This window comes from Indicator indicator, chromosome 35 (assembly GCF_027791375.1).
Source record: "Indicator indicator isolate 239-I01 chromosome 35, UM_Iind_1.1, whole genome shotgun sequence".
Classification (NCBI taxonomy): Eukaryota; Metazoa; Chordata; class Aves; order Piciformes; family Indicatoridae; genus Indicator; species Indicator indicator.
Window position 1 is genome coordinate 1313617 of NC_072044.1, and position 18500 is coordinate 1332116.

The 18500-nt window shown below is 55.6% G+C and overlaps 1 protein-coding gene across 2 annotated transcripts; it reads left to right on the top strand.

The window, feature by feature from the left end:
- Positions 1–2568: 2568 nt before the first annotated feature.
- SLC16A1 (solute carrier family 16 member 1) lies at positions 2569–16977 on the top strand. Of its 2 annotated transcripts, none has more exons than XM_054395807.1 (5): positions 2569–2597; positions 11420–11677; positions 14651–14794; positions 15225–16088; positions 16387–16977. In XM_054395807.1, exons 2-5 carry the CDS (start codon positions 11461–11463, stop codon positions 16671–16673), a joined length of 1512 nt encoding a protein of 503 aa, XP_054251782.1. In that variant the 5' UTR covers positions 2569–2597; positions 11420–11460; the 3' UTR covers positions 16674–16977. The 2 variants fall into 2 exon arrangements, with proteins under 2 accessions (XP_054251782.1, XP_054251783.1); XM_054395808.1 differs by lacking the exon at positions 2569–2597 and adding an exon at positions 6338–6463.
- Positions 16978–18500: the final 1523 nt, after the last annotated feature.

Consider the following 18500-nt stretch of genomic DNA (forward strand, 5'->3'; position numbering starts at 1 on the left):
TCTGGAACATTTTTTCAGCAGACACTTTCTTCCCAAGAAAGATTATTTTCTAAACAATGACAGAGGCCATTACAGCAACACAGCCCTGAACAATGCTGTGCTTTTATCATCCAAGGAAGGCAGAGCCCACACATTCCCTGAGGACAGCGCTCCAATGCCTTCTCCTCCCCATCCATTGTCACAGGGTTGCTATGATGGGTAAACTCAGAGCCTGGAAGCTCAGTTGAAGTGAAATGTGAATCCAAACGTTCAGAAGACCTTTTCCCAAAGCCTAGTCAGGAAACTAGGACAGATATCTCAAAAGAACAGACTTTCCCAGGAGATCTCCAATAATTCCTGGATTTGGATGCATGTTGTCACCTCCCTTATCAAGCAGGACATGCGTGCTCATGACAGATGACAGGGCTAGACATCTACACCTGCTAGAGACATTAATTAAGAGAAACCAGAGCTCCTGATGATATTTTAAGATTTACTGCAGGTCCTTCATGTTTACGATGGGACACAGAAAACCTGAACTTGGGTTGCTCTGCCGTGGCCTCCTGCACTCTGGAGGTTCTTTCAGCTGTACCTGACTGTGAACTCCATAAGTGCCCACAACATTGCAAGGCTGCAAGGCTGCTTAGAGTTGCTTTTCAAGGACAGCTTTGTTGCCCAATATCCTGAAACAATATCCTGTTTTCCTCACAAGAAAAAAAAAATTCCTAATGGGATTAATATTAAATCCGTCTTTTAAAGGAGACAAAAAACGGCAGTGGCACAGAAGAGGAAGGACTCCTTTTCACTTTCCACAAGATGGAGAAACAGCAGCAGCTGCCTGATGGCTTTTCACCTCACTTCTAGCCCACTGCTGCTCTGGCAGCTCCTGGCTCACCTGAGCTCTGCCATCCTCCACCTCTCTGTATTTGTTCTCTGCATTTCCCTAAACACAGCTGTGCCTGGAGCATGGTGCAGCAGCACCAGGGCACGCTCTGAGGCTGTCACACAGCTTCATTCATGCCAGTAATGCTGGGTCTCTTTGAAGGAACTCAAAGGAAGCTCCTGGCCTGGCTGGGATCCCCCTGCAGCACTCTCTACCTCAGCCCAGACCATGCAGAGCACTCAGTCCCAGATGGGATGTCAAGGAATGGCAGAGCTAACTGGCACTTGGAGACAAAATTGCCCCTTTTAAATGATTATTCACCCTGTTGCCTAAGCAAACCAGAGCCAGACCTCTCCTTCTTAGGTCAGGCAGAAACAAGGCGGATCAAGAAAACCTCCCACCCACTGGCGCTCTGGTTTAGGGTGTCTGGCCTCAGAAGTGGGTGAAGGAGTTTGTTGTAGTCCCTGCTCTCCTTTCATGAGTGCACCTGGCCTGCTGGGTGCCCTGACATGCTCGGAGCACACCCCGAGCACCCCCACAACGTGCTCCTGCAGCCGCTGTTTCTCCTGACATGAAAGGGCTCGCAGCTCCTGCGGTCTCATCTGCGCAGTGTCACCGCAGTGCCTCTGCTGCTCCCCTCCTGCCCTGCCTGGGCTCTGTGCCACATGGCCCCAAAGTGAATTACAGCCTCAGACATGTGGCCCAGGGGACAATTAGCGTGATTAGGCTGGAGAGAGCAGCTCAGGAACACGATGGAGGCCACGGTGCTTTGTGCAGCGTTCAGTGCACATGGGGAGCAAGGAGCACTCAATGTGTGGGTGCCAGATGTGTAGGTGCCACAGGCATTGAGGGGGTGAGGAGCTCAGCTTGGGATGGGGCCATGCTGCCAGTGAGGTCCCACACACCGGTGCTGGGCATACCAAGCCCGGGCCCGTTTTCTCCCGTAGATCCCAAAGTGATGGGAATGCCAGTGGCACCCAGCCCGTGCCCAGGCCTCACACCCACTGCCTGGGGCTCGCTTCATTGGGGATGATGGCAAAGGGTCCAGGAACATCCCCCAGTGCATTACCACACCGGGGAAGAGCTGGCAGCCAGCCCCAGCTAGCAGCTGTGAGGGACTTTGTGGTGCCCATAAAAAGCACCCTGGGCAGGGGACAGGGCTGATGGTTTTGAGCAGAGCCGCTGGGCAGCGTCCACTAGAAAGAAGCCCCCGGGACGCTGCAGGCCCTTTTGGTGTGAGCAGTGGAGCCGGGCGGGGCACGGGGGGAGCTCTTGTCCCCACCACGGGCGACACCCCCGCAGAATGAGATGGGGGAAGTCCCGGAGCAGCTGCTGCATCAAGTCCCAGCAGCATCCGGCGCGGCTGACCGCCCGCCGCCGGCGGAACCGGCCAGAAACCCGCTTCCCCGAAACCGCGGGCCCCTGGACCCGCGAGGAGCGGGACTCGTGAGGGCCGGAGCGGCGGCGGGGTCGGGACTGAGCGGGGCCGCAGCTCCCGCCCACCGCCGCCTTTCCCCCGCCGAGCTGGTACGTGCCGGGGCGCACGGCTCGGCCAGGCTCTGCCGCCGACCGCGGGGGCCCCGGGGGGCAGCGGGGGCTGTCGGGGCGGCACGCACGTGGCGCGGGGGGGCGGGCCGCTGCTGGGCCCCGCCCCACCCCAGCCTTCCGCGGCCCCTCCGCCCTTATAGCGGCGGGGGCGGGGGCGGTAGCACTCGGCCGGCGGCAGCACGCGCAGGTAGGGCCCGGCGCCGCCGGGGCGGCTCCACGTGGCGGGACGGAGCGGGATGCGGGGTCGGATCCGGTCGGGTTGGGCCGGGGTTCCGCTCATTCTGCTGGCTCCGCGCAGACTGGAGCCGTTGCGCCCCGTATGGAAGGCGGGAGGGTCCTGGGCATTATGGGGCTGCAACTAGTGGCCGGTCGCACGTGGGCGCAGCCGCTCTTGGCGGACCGAGCAGCTCCCCGTCGGCGGGTCTCGCCGCGCCAGGTCCGCCGTCACTCCGGGCCTTCCGCCGCCCCCGACCCGGGGGTGCACGAAGTGTGTGTATGGGGTGCGTGTTTCGTTCCCGTTTTGGCCCAGCCGCGTGGGTGAGGGTCCCACGCTTGCCCTGCCTGGTAGCGAGCCGCCCCTCACACCGCCTTTCCCCGCCTGGGCCGCCGGTAGCAGCGCCCTGTGGCCGGTCCCGCGTGGGCCGAGCCGCCCGTTGTGCGCCCTTGTCCCAGTGACCCCCGGGCAGGGGCCAGTGCCCTCAGGTGACTTCAGGGCCCCGGGGGTGCCCTGTTCCGGAGTTTGCCTCCTGCCTTCTCAGCTGCTCGTCCTGGTGCGGGGCCCGGTGCGGGGACCGGCGGGGCCCAAGCCCCTCAGCTCTTGGTCGCTCCGCACCGGTGCCTCCCTGGCTTGTTTGCGGGGCCGCTCGTCTTGCGCTGGCGATAGCGGCGGGGCAGAGGCGGTTACCGGCCTGCCTGGTGCCCGATAAGTAGAGGCTGCTCCAGCTGAGGTCTCCTGGAACCAGGACTCCTGGGAGCAACCTGTCTTCCGTAGGGGGGCAGGTTGGGGGCTCGTCCCTTCTCCCTTTGGGCAGGTTCGTGCGGAGCGCGGCCAGAAGCTTGTGCGGCTGTTGGGGACGACGCCGAGAGGCCTCTTCCTACTGTCTGCGCAACGGCCCTCGGCCGCTCGAAGTCACTCTCCCAGCGCCGTGTCTCCCTGGGGGGTCGGTGCTGGCGGGGAGGAGCCCGCAACACCCGGCTACAGCTCCAGGACTTCTTTCCATGGCTCTTTGTGCTTTGGCCGGGAGGATGCACTTGCTCATGTCCCCATCAGCGGGAAGCTGGGGCTGCCAGAGCTCGACCTGGGCAGCGAGAGGCTGTTGAAAAGCTCTGGAAGGAGGTGGCAGCTCCTAAACTCCTTTGCCTCTGGGTGCAGCAGAAGCTAGCCCTGGCCTGGGATTCTAGGGCCGCTCTGTGCGGAGCCTGGTGGCCTCTGGAGGCATTGGCGAGCCCCACGGTGGGATGGTCGTGGAGGTGAGCAGGGCGGATGGCAACTGGGGCCTCTCTGGAGGTCAGTGGCCCCCAGCAAACCTGGTGGTGTTTCTCCTGGCACGGGTGCCCTGGCTCGGGCCAGGGTCCCGCAGGAAAAGGGTGTGGAGCTGCGTTTGGAAATTGATCTGAGAAAAGGGGATGAGGCGGAGGTTGTCAATAACTTGTATCTGGAATGGGAGAAGTGGGATTTGAGTCCTTCCCTGCGACAGCAAATTTCTGCACAGCCCCTTTTTCTGGGCTCCCACCTACCTTGTGCAGTCGGTGCCTTGCACCAAGGGTTCCTGATTCACCACTGCTGTTACTGCACCATCGCTGGTTACCGGATAGTCTTGGGCTTTAAGTTTTCTTGTGAGGAAAAAAAGTCTTTTAAAATTGTATCACAAGAAATCTGAAATCTACTTATACTGGTTTTGTGCTTTTCTGGGAGCCTTAAGCCTTTTTGTGGTGCCCAGGCATCCCATTTTCATGCAAAGCAAGGTAATTTAGTGCTGGCTGATTCTCTTGGGTGGCTTTGCTCTGAGATGTTCTTGGCTTTGCCTAGAAGGAAAGGAGCAGGGCTAAGAAATGGGCCAGAGCACGGAGTAGCTGCTGTGTGCTGGGAGTGGGGGTTGTAGAGGTGCCCCCTGAGCTCCTGTTAAGTGGCTTTGTGAGAAGTGACTTTATCAGCCTTAAGTTAATCGCGGGGGTGTGTGTGTGAATCTCTTAATTAAAAGTGTTTTGCTGTAGCATTCTCAAACTTCCCTGTGTCCCCAAGGAACCCTGAAGTCATGGGATGCCTGTGCCCTGTTGTAAAGGTGTGAAGCTTCCAGGGTGGTTCCTGGAAAGGTGTAAATGGTTGTGAGTGCTTTCTGCTGGCTCCAGCCCCACACAATTGGCTCTGCTTATCTGGCAGCTAAGGTGGAAAATATCCAGTGCTGTAATTTTATGTGTCCTTTATGAGGAGTTTGGAAGCTGCACGTAGGCTCAGGGAGGTGAGCTGCATCTCATTAAGCACAAGAGTGTTCATCTCATTGTTGCACTTTTATGGCTTTTCCTATTTTTCTCTGCAATCAGCCTATAGCAGCCATGTGAAGAAAGTGGGAGCCTTTCATGGTGATGTCTGTGACTCACTTCCAAATGTTCCCTTAAAGCTGCTGCAGTGGAGTTGTGCTTCAGCCAAAGAAAATTCGTGTGGGGCTGTGATTAACTTCGGAAGCAGAGGTCACCTGCGTGCTGCTGGGTGAAGGTCCCCCACCTCCAGCTCTGGACTGCCTTGAGGCTTGAAGGAAGCGATGACATGGTGGCAGCTAGGAGCAAAGACTGTTCAGACTCCTGCTAGGGGCAGGGAGTGGTGGTGTGAGCATAGTGGCTGTGTCTTTCTGGGGTTCTGTGGCCTGGCACTGCCTGCCCTGCTGCCAAACCCTGAGTGCCCCGGCACTGGCCGGCGGGTATCTGATGAAAGAATGCTGGTGCTATTTGGTACCACATTTTTCTCATTCTGAGGATTTCCTGGTGGGTACAAGATGTCCTGGGAGCATTCCCGAGCACTGCTGGTGCAGGGAGGACCGACTCTGTGCCCTGGTAGGGCACAGTTTGTCCTCAGGGTGGGACTGAAACCCTGCACAGGGGCTGGGAGTCCCCTGTCCCCCTCTGAGACAGGAAGCTTGGTTGGGGCTGCTGCAGCTCCCTTCCCCTAGGGATAGGAGTGTGAGCAGAGTCTGGGGCTCTAGTGTGAGGTGTCCTTGCCCATGGCAGGGGGGTTGGAACTAGATGATCCTTGTGGTCCCTTCCAACCCTGACTGATTCTATGATCTCCAGCAGTGCCTTTGCTCTGTCCCCAGGCAGGCACCGTGTACTGTGAGGCTTCAATTTTTAATCTTGTGCCTTTTGGGTAGGTCCCTTCAAACCCATGTGTGGAACTTCCCAGCAAGGCTGAGCCTTTCTGCAGCCCTGCAGCTCCCCAGTGAAGTGCTAGCAATGACATGGTCATGAGGACAGTGTGGGCACCTGCCAGTCCTGCAGCCTAGGGATGAAACATCCTCATGGGGCTATTTAGAGGGCTCTGAGTTCTGTGCCTGTGGCCGAAGGTGATGTGAGCCCAGAGAATGCCCATGAGACCTGCTCCACATCATGTTCGTGTAGTTTACTTGCAAACCCCTCCAGGTCTGCCTGCAGGGTTTTGGGTCAGAGCTGGGGAGCTAAGGCCCCAGTCAGGCTCTGCTATAGAAATAAGCTGGGCTTATTGGTCTTATTGATAGCTGAAGCTTGACTTTAGACATTCTTGTGCCAGTAAGATGCTTGGTCCTTGCTGAGGTTGAGCATTGCTGGTGCTAAAACTTGGCGGGGCAGCCCAGGGTGGGAGCTTATCTGGTATGTGATAGGCAGGAACAGCTTCCCATCATTGGTTGTTGCCTCTCAAAGCTCCTGCCAAACCATCCCAATATTCCACTTCCAGGTAGCTGCAGCCTTCCACCTGTGCGCCGTGACTGTCCTCGGCTGGCTGAGGGCTCTGTTTGCTGTGGAGCCCAGTGCCGAGCGTCCAGGGAAGGGCTCTGACTCTGACCAGCAGCACTGGCCACCGGTGGGGTGAGTGGGCTGCTCTGTGCCTCTGCAGGCTGGGGCTTGCTGGTGGCAGTGGGAGGGAGAGGAGAGCAGCTGGTGATGCTGCCATGCCCCATGGCGTCTGCCTGTCTGCGTGCCCAGCTTCGCTCCCCGGGCTGGCAGACCGGGGCACGTCTGAGGGTGCGCTGGCCAGCCCGGGGGGAAGGCGCTGAGCGAGCTGAGACGGTGCTGACAAAAACCTGGAGCTTGCCTCTGTGGGCCCTGAGCAAGCCCTGCCTGTGCTGCTGACCTGGCCTCACCCCACGAGCTGAGCGGGGCCTCAATCGGGCATTGTCTTGGTGCTGGGCGCGGGGCAGGCACGTAGGCCATGTGCCGACAGGTTAAACCCTTGCTGCCTGCTTAATGCTCTAAACCCGCTTAAAACTGGTGAAAGTGGTGTCTCATTAGCTCAGAACAATCTCTATTTATCTTGTTTCTGGCCAGAAAAGGGCCAAATTTGAAGCGAGGAAGCGTTATTGGCCATAAACAGCACGCAGTTGCCAGCGCCTCCAGTTCCCCAGCAGTGTGTACAGGATCTCGGTGTAGTTCCAGGGACCAGAGGAGATGTTTGAGGGCTGTTGGGTGCCCGCATGGATAAATGTCCCATGGCCTTGTGCTATCCCACTGCACACTGAGCCCTGAAAGAACCTGCTGCTGTGAGCTGAGGCTGGGCTGGAGTAGATGTTTCAGGCACTTGTCTGGACAATGCTTTGGGATGGAGCTGGTGGGAACCAGTGCTCACCAGGCTCCTAGAAGCTGCATCTCCCTCCCATGTCCCTTTTCCAGGGACTTGAGGTGGAAGGCCCTTGGGGAGCAGGCAGGGGGCAGCTTTGCGCCCATCCTGGGTGTTTTGGAGTTGGTTTTCAGTGACCAAAAGTTGAATCCAGCTGACAAAGGCAAGAGGAGCCCAAACGACCATCATAATAAGGTAGGGACATCCTTGGGGGTCCTTGCTGCCACTGAGATACACTGCAGGCTTGTCACATCCCTCTTTGGAGCAGGTGGCTGGGAGCAGACACAGCCTGCTTGCAGCAGTGCTGAGACCAGCTGTCAAGGACCTTACACCTACTGAGGAGCGTGCTGAGGTGCCCAGGGGCACTGGGCAGTTCTGCCAACCCTCATGGATGGTGGGTTCTGCTGCCTGCCCTCCTCCAACCTCAGTTCTGCCACTGCTCTGAGTGCCTTACTCCATGGAAAGAGCTGTGCAAGCTGGCAGGGCAGCAAATGCCAGGTGAGTGCATGGAACAGGAAAGCCTTGAGCTGCAGCTGTGTGCAAGAGCTCCATGGTGCCTGGGCACAGCCCCTGCGTGGGCAAAGGCCTTCCCTCTTCCTCTGACCCCAAAAAGGAGCGAGGGTGCTTTCATAAAGGGCTTGCCCCAGAAATACTTTGTGGCATTTACAGGGCTGTATAAATGTGAGTCTCTGTCTTTCTGCTCGGGAGCCCTGCCAGCCTGGGGCTCTCAAAAGCACACCAATTTGCTGCATTATGTAACTCAAAAGTCTTGAAATCTTCCTGTTCCAGGCTCCTCTGGAGAAGGGATATCAGTGCTTGTGTAGGACTGGAGAGATGGAAGGGTTTTAGTCTTGGTGGGACCTGCTTTGAGGTGATAGTCTTGGTTGCCTGTGAAGCCTCAGCTCCTGCTCTCACCAGTGTGGTGCAGAGCAGGGTTGCTGTAGGCTACCCATTCCTGTGGATTAGTCAGGACGTTTACGGGGAGCAGATGTGATACTTGCAGTCATTACTTGGTCTCATCAGTCTTAATTACTGCAAATATGGTTATTTTATTTCCTAATAGGGCAAACTGTAGCTGGCTGCCTGGCAGCTGTGAATTTGATTTCTGAACACGTCTTACACGTTGCAGCTCTTCCAAAACAGCTGCAAATGTCATAACTATGTTCTGGGTAGGTTTTTTTTTTTGTTTTGCTCTTTGCAAAGGGGAGGGAGGCTTTCTAATGGAACTGGCTGCCTTACATCTGCCTTTTTTTTTTCCCCTCTCTCATTTGAAGCTACTGCGCAGGGGCAAGGAAGAAATCAGCAAGAAGCCTTAATGTGGTTGGGGGAAGAGCTTTCTAAAAGTGGCCTTTCTTAATCAGGATTTTCTATGAGTCAGGGAAAAATGTTGTGGCATGCAGAACTCATCCTGTAAACCCTCTGGCGTCAGGCTTTGGGAATCTTGCTTCACGGTCTCAAACCTTGTTCAGTTCAAGGTTTTTCCACTCAGCAGTGCAAGAGAGGTCATGTCTAACCCCACAGAAGGCTTTTACTTTACAGAGGAGAGGTGCCACCTGAACACCCACAGGAGGAAGAATGCTTCTTGCAGGGAGAGAACAGACAGATGAATTAAGCCACAGTAATTTTGGTGCAGTCAAGCTCCTTGGCAGCGGTGGAAGAATTAAACCTCTGTGTGTGTCTAAGGAGCAAAAGGAAAAAAAAATCCCCAACACCTCCTCAGCACCCTCCAGCTCTTGCTTTGGATAGCTTTTATTGCCAGTAGTCTTAATTAGTGCTACCAAGTGGGTTATTCCTTTTGGTAGCTTTTCTTGCCAGCACCAGGTTGCCTCACCTGTTACAAATCACACATCAATGTTGTGAGGTGATGCTTTAAAGTTTGAGTGCTCTGCAAGTTCTGTGTGACTCAAAGCAAGAGATGGCTGAGAACTCCACTGTGCAGCTTCTGTGAGGAGGTGTGAAGCAAAACCCTGGTTCACAGTGGCTGTTCCGAAAGATGGGTGAGCTGTTCCCTGTGCTGAGAGACCAGAGGTTCATGGTGAGAGCCTCTGCAAAGCTTGGCACCTTCACAGAATGGTGGGGTTGGAAGAGATTTGTGAAGATGTTGTCCAAGCCCTCTGCTAGAGTAAAGCACAGGAATGCATCCAGGCTGGTGCCCATGGGTCTGTGCTGGCTCTGGGCTGTGCTGTGGGGGCTGCCTGCAGCCAGACCTTGCCATGGGGAGCTCTGTCCAGTGGGCTGGTGTGTGTGGCTATGGTCCCTGGGGGTCTGAGTGAGGGATTCAGCTCTGCTGGCTCCTGGGCATAGTTCAGCTGTGGACGTGCTTGGGGCAGCGTCTTGTCAATGATTCCTTTGTTGGAGTGCAGGGTGGCTGAGATCTGCTCGTGATGGTCATGTGTGGCACTGGCTGGGGTGCAGAAAATACCCTGCCAGGGAGGAGAGCAGTGTCTGTGCCGGGCTGAGCCAGCCTGAGCAGCTTCCAGAGCCCAGTCTCCTGTGTTTCGTGTCCTCTTGTCCCAGGTGGGTCTGAGGCAGCACCTGAGCCTGTCTGGGTGTCAGGTGGCTCTGCAAACCTGGTGCCATATCAGGTAACTTTGGCTGTGGCTCTGGTGCCAGGTGGGAGTGGGGGATCCCCATGTCTTGGGGCTGCCCTTCGGTTGGGACGTCAGGATCCTGGCCTTGGATGGACACTGAAGCAACGTGGACCAAGCAAAAAGAAGACAGTGCCCATGGCACTGCGTGGTGTGCTGAGGGCACGAGGGGACGTGCCAGGTAGATGCTGGCATGTCAGCAGCTGTGGAGGAGATGGTAATCACCCGGAGATGGAATGGATGGTGCTATAAATAGGAGGTTGCACCTCTCAGCTGGCACGGGGCTGTGAAGTTGTTGCTACAGCTGGTGTGACCCAAGGGAGCTCTGGAGAAAGCTCCTGCTCGAGTGGAAATGTGAGCAGTGGAGCAGAGGACTGACTTCAAGTGAAGGAGTCCCATGGGCCCTCCTGATGGTGTTTAGTATGGATGCAGGGGGTCTCTGGTGAGAGGTCATGGGGTGTCAGAAAATGTCTTAACTCAGCAGGGTGTGCTGGAGCCCTGGCGCTTTGCATGCTGTAGCCCAGGTCTCTGAGCAGCTGTTCTGGTTGCAGTTTCTTCCTGGGACAGCTTCTGCTTCCTTCTCAGCCTTGTTTGGGTAACCACAGCTGTGGGTGGGATCCAGCTGTGTGGCAGCTGCAGCACAGGCATGCAGGAGGTGCTTGTCTCCCCTGTTGGCCTCTCCAAGAGGATTCCACACCTCAGCAAGCTTGGATGACATTTCCCCATTCATTTTGTTTCTAATCCCTGCTGGGTTTGAACTTTGAAAGTGAATTGTTTTTACACTTGGGTGCTTTTGTGAAACCGGCTGTAGACTTTTCAACAGGGGAGGAGAGTTTGGCTGCAGCTGGATCTGGGGATACCTGGCTGGCCAAGCCAGGGAGCTGGGTTCTGCTGGGCTGCTCCAGACAAGACCCCCTTCCCCTTTCCAGACAGGGTGGGAGCCTTCCCTGGTGGCTGCCCAGGCTAAGTTTAGCCATGGCCTCTGACCTTCTGGGCCTGCCAGGCTGGCAGGCAGTGCAGGGACATATGTCTGCTCTTTCCTGGATGGAGTGGAGGTGTCCTGGCTCCTGGGTCTGGACTGAATTCCTCTGGGGTCTGCATTTCATAGCCTGGGTGTACTGTTCGTGTTGTGGATGGCCTGGGGCTCCCAGGCGTTTCTCCATGTGCCAAGGCAGTGCTGGGATCACCTCCTGGAGAAGGTGCAGGGGCTGTGCCCCAGGCTGGTGAGCCCTGACCAGCCCAGCTGCTGCCCTGCTCAGCCCTCTGCAGGTCCAACCCCAGTACTGGTAGCTGTGCCCTCGCTGTGGCTGGCAGGGGCAGGGACACTGTCTGCCCTTTTCAGCCTGGGGCAGGATGTCATGTCTTACATTTGCTGCTTAAATTTCTGATGGGCAAGACTCTCAAAGGCCAGCAGTAACCTGAGTGTGTGCTTTGGCCTTATGAGGCCAGGGTGCTGGTGAGCCTTGGGCACTCATCACTTGGATCAGCTCTCTCAAGGGTGGTCTGGGGTGCTGATGCTGTGCCAACCTTGCAAGCAGGACTCAAGCCATGCCACTGCATGCCAGGGAGTGGGGGTACAGCTGTGTGCTTTCAGCTGAAGCAATTCTTTGTCCTTTGCAGGTCTTTGAACCCCCACTGAGCCATCACCAGCTTGGTTCAAGATGCCACCGGCCATCGGAGGCCCAGTGGGATACACTCCTCCTGAAGGAGGATGGGGATGGGCTGTGGTCATCGGAGCCTTCATCTCCATTGGGTTTTCCTATGCCTTCCCCAAATCCATCACTGTATTCTTCAAAGAGATTGAGGTCATCTTCAATGCATCCAGCAGCAAAGTCTCATGGATTTCCTCCATCATGCTGGCTGTTATGTATGCAGGAGGTAAGTGGGCTGCAGGCAGCAGTGCCTGTGCTGGTACTTCAGTGTGGGTTGTGGCTCTGCTGGGGCTGAAGATCTGCACCTTGCCGTAGTGACAGCAACCAAAACTTGGTTCAAAGTTGGGAGTCTCTCCTTAACATGAGAGCAAAGCTTCTCTTTGTGAGTTTGTTTGAAGGAGGTTGCTCAAAAAGTTCGGTTTAATGCCCAGGATTCAGAAACCAGGTTAATCTGTCCTCTGCAGAACTGGAAAGAAAAAAAAAATCTTTCCGGGGAATTACAACTTGTGTAATTCTGCCCTTGTCCTTGTTACAGAGTGCTGCTCCTAGTGCCTGCCTGAAGGCCAGGAGCTGCTGTGCCATGCGTAGGAGCCCTGCTTGCAGGGTCTTCTGGATAAGTCATCTTCTATTTTCTTTTTTTTTTTTTTTAAACTCAGCAAGCAGTGGCTGTTTCTATGGATTTGTTTCTGGTGAGCTTCTGTGGCTCGTCTGTGCACTGAAACCTGGCACTGCCTCTTCCTTGCTGGTGCCCAGCAGTTCTGTAGGCAGCTTGTGCTGCTCGAGGGTGCCAATGTGTGCTGGAAGTATAGGGACATGAGCAGAATAAAGGAAAACTGCTTCAGCTGAAGCAGCTTCCCTCCCCCATCTTCCAGAAAATGCTCCTTGGAACCTTTTAATCCTCAGGCAGTGTGCTTTGTGCTTGTCTGGAGCTGGTGAGGAGCAGGCTCGGCACTCCCAGCCTTCTCGCCAGCCCCAGTGTCTCGGCTCTGCGCCGGAAGAAGCTCTTACCGGGAGCCGGCTGCTGTGTCCACTTCAGAGGCCGGCCGGGGCCGGTGCCGGTGCCGTCCCCGCTGGCCAGCTGCCCGCGGCCGTGCTGCCTTGGCGCATCCGAAGGAGCTGACGTCAGCGTGCGGTGAGCGCGGAGCCTTTCCTGCGGGAACAGGCTGGGAACAGGCTGGGCTTTGTCCGGGCGCAGCCAGCCGAGCGCCCTGCGCGCTCCCTGCTCCCAGGGAATAACGAGCTTGCAAACTCGGCCTTAATGAGGCGTAATCTGGGCCACCCCTCCTCCTAATGGCTCAGAGATGCTCCCTCTGGGTGGCACTGCCTGGAGCCTGCCCAGCAGCTGGGGCACAGCTCCCAGCTCTCTCCTCTAGTTCTGGGGTTGTGCCCCTGTCCCCCTGCCTCCACAATGGCACTGACTCTCCCACTCCCCTGGAATGGTTGTCATTAAATCCCAGCAGCTCACTCATCTTGAACCAACTTGCCTGTTTGCTGGTGGAGGGGATGCTGAAGATACCCTGGACCTGCCCAGGTGCATCCCTGGCTGCTGGAGCATGGGAACATGCTGCTGCCCCACTCACTCGCTGCAGGACTCTTGCAGCCTGAGCCCAGACCCTCTCTGCAGGGTCTGAATTGTACTGAAAGAGGCACAGTGTGGATCCTGTTCTCCCCATTTCCCTTGGCACCTTCCTGTGGGAACTACATGCTTGCCTGGAGGCTGAAAAAGTAGCTCATGTCCTGGTTGGTGGTATCTGGCAGTTCCTCTCCTGGGCATGGCTGGGGGTGGTGGAGCAGCATATCCTGCAGCTCTGCACAGCTGCCCTGTGCAGTCATCACCAGGCTCTGTGGCTGCAGTGATCTCAGGAGTCCCTTTCTCAGCTCCATTGGAAGATCAGGGAGGACTCTGGCATATTTTTCACAGCAGGAATAATGACAGTAGGTCAGCTGCCACTGCTCAGAAATGCTTTGTGCAAGTCGGTGAGGTAGGAGTGAGTGTGAATTCTTACTTTGGTTTCTTTTAATTAAGAGGAGGGGATTGCCCCCAGGGTGCCCAGTGCTGCCCAGCCCCTTTGTTTCTCAAAGGCTGCCCTTGGAGCTTGCTGCTTGACCCTGGGTTTCCTGGAGGAGAGTCTGCTACTGCCTTTAGACTCTGTGCCAGGGGCAGCACCTTTGCTGAGTTCAAGGTGCAGGTTTTGGAAAGTGCTGAGCATTCTGCTGGACAGTGTGTGGGGCCTGGGGTGATGTGACAGCCCAGGGACCTGCTGCTGCCTCGCCTGGAACTCTGGTCATGGCCTCTTCCCCCACTGGTGGTGGCACCAGATCGGTGCTACTGGTGTGGGCTGCTCTAACTGGCACCTGGGCACCACTGGCTGTGGGGGAGTGGGATGCTGCAGGGCTAGGGCAGCTCCTGCTGCAGATGTAACCTCCTCCAGGCTTTGTTTAAACTGGGCAAAAAGGTCAAGTAGAGTCTGAGGACCCATGAACAACATGTTGACAACCTCTCTATCTGTTAATAGCCAAGCTGGGTCTGTTAATATTCAATGGATGTTCATTCAGTTTATTTAAATCCATTTTAGTGTCTGTAGAGCATGCTCCATGCTATCTAATCATTGTTTGCTCTGGATTAAAGCTCCTGATAATGAAGCACTTGAAAGGTGGGTGTGCAGAGCACTTGGGCTCTTCCTGCTGCAGGGGTAGCAGTGAGAACAAGCACCCCTTCTCCTGGGTGGCACGGTGAGTGCTGCTTTTCCACAAGCTCTCAGGGAGCTCCACCTGCACCCATTGAAGCTGTTTCTTCTCAGCTCTGTCTGATCCTGATCAGAAATGTCTTGCTGGAGGTGGGCAGTTGCTCTGTGCTTATTTGGCTGCTGAGACCCCAGCCTGTGTTGGTTGGGTGGCTGGAGGCAGCTGGCTTCACCCTGTCTCAAAAGCCTGTCCCTGGGGGCAGCTGGTGCTTGGGCAGCTCCCGATTTATCCCAGAGGAGGCAGGTTACTCAGAATTCCCAGCCTTCCACACTCTAACCAAGTAACTCTTATCTCCAGCTGCCCTCAAATCTCATTCTTTTCCCTTGCCCCAGTTTCCTTGCTGGGTGAAGTGTCACTGTGTGAAAGCCAGCAGCCTGTGGCAGTGAACCTCCAGTTACATCTGTCTTCTCATGCAAAGACAACTCATCTTGGTGCGTCTCCCTCTGCTCCCCAGGTCCCATCAGCAGCATCCTGGTGAACAAGTATGGCAGCAGGCCCATCATGATCGTGGGTGGTTGCCTCTCCGGCTGCGGCCTGATCGCAGCCTCCTTCTGCAACACAGTGGAGGAGCTCTACTTCTGTGTGGGGGTCGTGGGGGGTAAGTGATGGGGCAGTGCTGGAGGTAAGGAGCAGCTTAAACCCAGAAGTTAAAAGGGAAAGTCCATGATGAGTTTGCATCAATCCCCATTCCTGTTGAGCATCCCTGTAAGAGATGGTCCCAGTGACACGGAATGGGGAGACCAGTACGTGGGACTGGTGCTAAGAGTAGAGAGGGTCCATTGTGCCTCCCTGGTTAGAGCTGTGCCCTGCCAGTTGACAGAGCTTTGCCATGAGCTGGAGTGGTTCTTCCTTTCCAGTTCCCAAATCCCTGTGCATGGCTTTGCTGCTGCCCTGCTGCTTGTACAGTTGGGAAGTTCCTACAGCCGAAGTGGATCTGGGCAGCCCTGCTGGTGCCACCAGCCTTTCTCCTGGTGCTGCTGGCTCGTGGGGCATGGTCAAGCTCTGATCCCTTGTCTCTCCTCTTCCAGGTCTTGGACTCGCTTTTAACTTGAACCCAGCCTTAACCATGATTGGCAAATACTTCTTCAAGAAGCGTCCCCTGGCCAATGGGCTGGCCATGGCGGGCAGCCCTGTCTTCCTCTCCACCCTGGCACCTATCAACCAGGTCTTCTTTGGCATATTTGGCTGGCGTGGCAGCTTCCTCATCCTCGGTGGTCTCTTGCTGAACTGCTGTGTTGCTGGGTCCCTGATGCGGCCCATTGGCCCCAAGCCAGATCAGCTGAAGAAAGAGACCAATAAGGAAGTGCTGCAGGAAGCTGGGAAGGTGGTGAAAAAGGATGATGGTGACACCAGCGCAGACCTCATTGGTGGGAAGGCCAAGAAAGAGAAGAGCACATTGTTCCAGACAATCAACAAGTTCTTGGACCTGTCCCTGTTCACGCACAGGGGCTTCCTGCTCTACCTGTCAGGCAATGTGATCATGTTCTTTGGGCTGTTCACCCCTTTGGTCTTCCTCAGCAATTATGCAAAGAGCAAGAAGATTGCTAATGAGTCTGCAGCCTTTCTACTCTCCATCCTGGCCTTTGTAGACATGGTGGCCAGACCTTCCATGGGACTGGTGGCAAACACCAAGTGGATCAGACCCAGAGTCCAGTATTTCTTTGCCATCTCTGTGATTTACAACGGGGTGTGCCACCTCCTGGCCCCCATGTCCACCACCTACGCTGGCTTCTGCATCTATGCTGGCTTCTTTGGCTTTGCCTTTGGCTGGCTGAGCTCAGTCCTGTTTGAGACCCTGATGGACCTGGTGGGAGCGCAGCGGTTCTCCAGTGCTGTCGGCCTCGTGACCATCGTGGAGTGCTGCCCTGTGCTTCTGGGACCACCTCTGCTAGGTAGGCTGTGCTGTGCCTCGGGAGCTCTGCCCTGCTGAGCTGTTGTGGGTCCTTCTGAGCCATGGGTGGCCTTTAGCACTGGGGCAAGGGGGACAAGTGTTGACCTTGAGGCCACCCTAGCATCTGAGGATGGCTGAAGAAGTGGGGGCTGAGCCCTTGGCACAGGGTTGGGGAGCAGGGGTTGGAGGAATATAAGCCTGAAGCTGAGGGTGATGGGCTTGGGCTGCACTTGAATATCTCTACAACCTGGAGCGGTTCTGGGAGTGTTTTGCTAAGTTGTCCCCTCTCTGTCCCTCAGGGAAGCTCAATGACATGTATGGTGACTACAAGTACACATACTGGGCCTGTGGGGTCATCCTCATCATCTCTGGGATCTACCTCTTCATCGGGATGGGCATCAACTACCGCCTGGTGGCAAAGGAGCAGAAGGCAGAGGAGAAGGCGAAGAAGGAAGGGAAGGAGGAGGAGACCAACGTGGACGAGGCAGAGAAGCAGAAAGAGGCAAACAACGACGTGGCCTCCTCAGCTCCCTCACCTCAGAAGAGCACAGAGGATGGAGTCAAAGAGGAGGAGAGCCACATGTGAGGGACCGGTGTCAATCCGGAGTGTCGGGGAAGCGCTGCTGCCCTGGCGCCGTGGCTGGGGCAGTGCTCCGCTGGCCTGGGCAGCTGTGAGAAGTGTTTAAACCAGGTGTTCATTTTAACCAGGCTCTGAATTTTCTTTCCATCTGTGTTCAACAAAGGTGACAGGGCTATGCACGCAGTATCCTCGTGTCGGGGCAGGGGGGCTTTTTATACCGGGGCTTTTTAACAGTAACATGAATGTACTAATCCGTGCCTTAAGCTGAACCTGCACCAGCCTTAGCTCTAAGCTGTGCTTTAGCTCTGTATTCTGCTGGGGGGGGTGGGAGTTGGGGGGGGTTGTATGCCTGTGTTTTGGGGAGTTTTGTTGTTAAAAAGCCATAAAAAGCAGGATACTGGATTTGTTGAAGCATGATGGGTTTCAGGGCCAGCCCTGGATGAATCCTGCTTCACACGCTTCTTACTGCAGGCCCTCTGTGGAGGGGGGATCTGGGCCATGGGGCAGGATGGTTTCACCCCTGTGCCCAGTGCCTCCTGCCTCTGTAGGTGGTCTTTAGGTATGTTTTGAAAACACTTTAGCTACTGTAGTTCTTAAATCCCTCTTTCGTAGCTGTGCTCTCACAGGATATTTGGGTTGGAGAAAGAAGGCTGTGGCTCGCTGGGCAGCATTGCCTGGCCCCAGCAGCTGAGCCCTCTGTGGGACAGGCTGGGATCCCCCTGCTCCCCAACTCTGCCTTGGCAGTGCCTCTTTCCAGCCCAGCACTGGGTGATGTGAAATGGATGTAAACATGGGAGCTTGACTGCTGGGTGCTGGGTTGAGGTTCCAGCCCTGATCCTGCTGCCTCATCCCACCACAGTTGGGCTTCCACTGGAGCATCGCTGCCGCTGATTGATCCCTGTGCCAATCAATCCCACCCAGATGGGCATTTGGAGTGCCTGACCCTGGGCAGAGCAGAAGGGTTGAGGGGGGGTGTGGGTGGAGCTGCTACATCCCTGAGGCCAAGCCTTCTGCTTTCACTCTTCTATCCCTTAGAGAAACCTCTTTTACTTGCTTCTGTTCAACTGAGATCTTAAGGCGGCGGATGCCGAACCACTCATCTAGGACACGGAAGGGGGAGGAGAGGATTTGTACGTATTTATTTTTTATTTTTTAGTGCTGGAAAATATCTCAACGTACGTGGAGCAGGTTTAATGGCTCTCAAGTTCTAGTAAATGTTGATCAGAAATATGTAAGAGGCTGAGTTTTTTTTCAAATAAACTCTTTTTTTTTTGTTTTCTTTTTTTTTTTTTTTTTTTTTTTTTTTTTTTTTTACAATTTATCCATCAAGTGTGAAATTTCTTTCCTGGTATCACACTTGTGTGCCAGAAGATCTGTCAGCTTTGGGGAGAGAGGTAAGTGGGGCTGTGACAGCTCTTCTAGTACCCTGAGGCTCCTGTTGGCTATGGAAGCTGCTGGTTTCCATCCAAGGGTCAGATGCTACTCTCCCACCATGTCAGCTGCAAGAGGAGGGTTTGGTGTGGCCACAGTCGTGTCCCCATGCACTCTGGTTTTAGAGACATTTCTGTTCCCCTGCCCTTCTTTCCAGGATGCCTGTGAGAGCCTTGAGATCTGAGAAGGGTGGGCACAGATTGAAAGGTGATGGGCAGATGCCTGCTGTCCCCCTGTCTGTGCCCATGAGCTGAGTGGGGCCACTGCTGTGCTGTGATGGTAGCTGAAACCAAAGGAGGGCTGAGGAATGTTCTTCCTGATGGAGCCATCCTGGGGTCCCTTGAGCCCCTGGCAGTGTCATGCCCTGCACTGCAGCTGCCCTCTTTGTGGTTTCTTGGCTGT

Bases quoted from the DNA above. Each gene is read 5' to 3' on its own strand.
- SLC16A1 (XM_054395807.1), top strand. From the start codon at position 11,461: ATGCCACCGGCCATCGGAGGCCCAGTGGGATACACTCCTCCTGAAGGA. The intron at 14,795-15,224 runs GTAAGTGATGGG...CTCCTCTTCCAG, and splicing joins CTGTGTGGGGGTCGTGGGGG to GTCTTGGACTCGCTTTTAAC. The intron at 16,089-16,386 runs GTAGGCTGTGCT...TCTGTCCCTCAG, and splicing joins TCTGGGACCACCTCTGCTAG to GGAAGCTCAATGACATGTAT.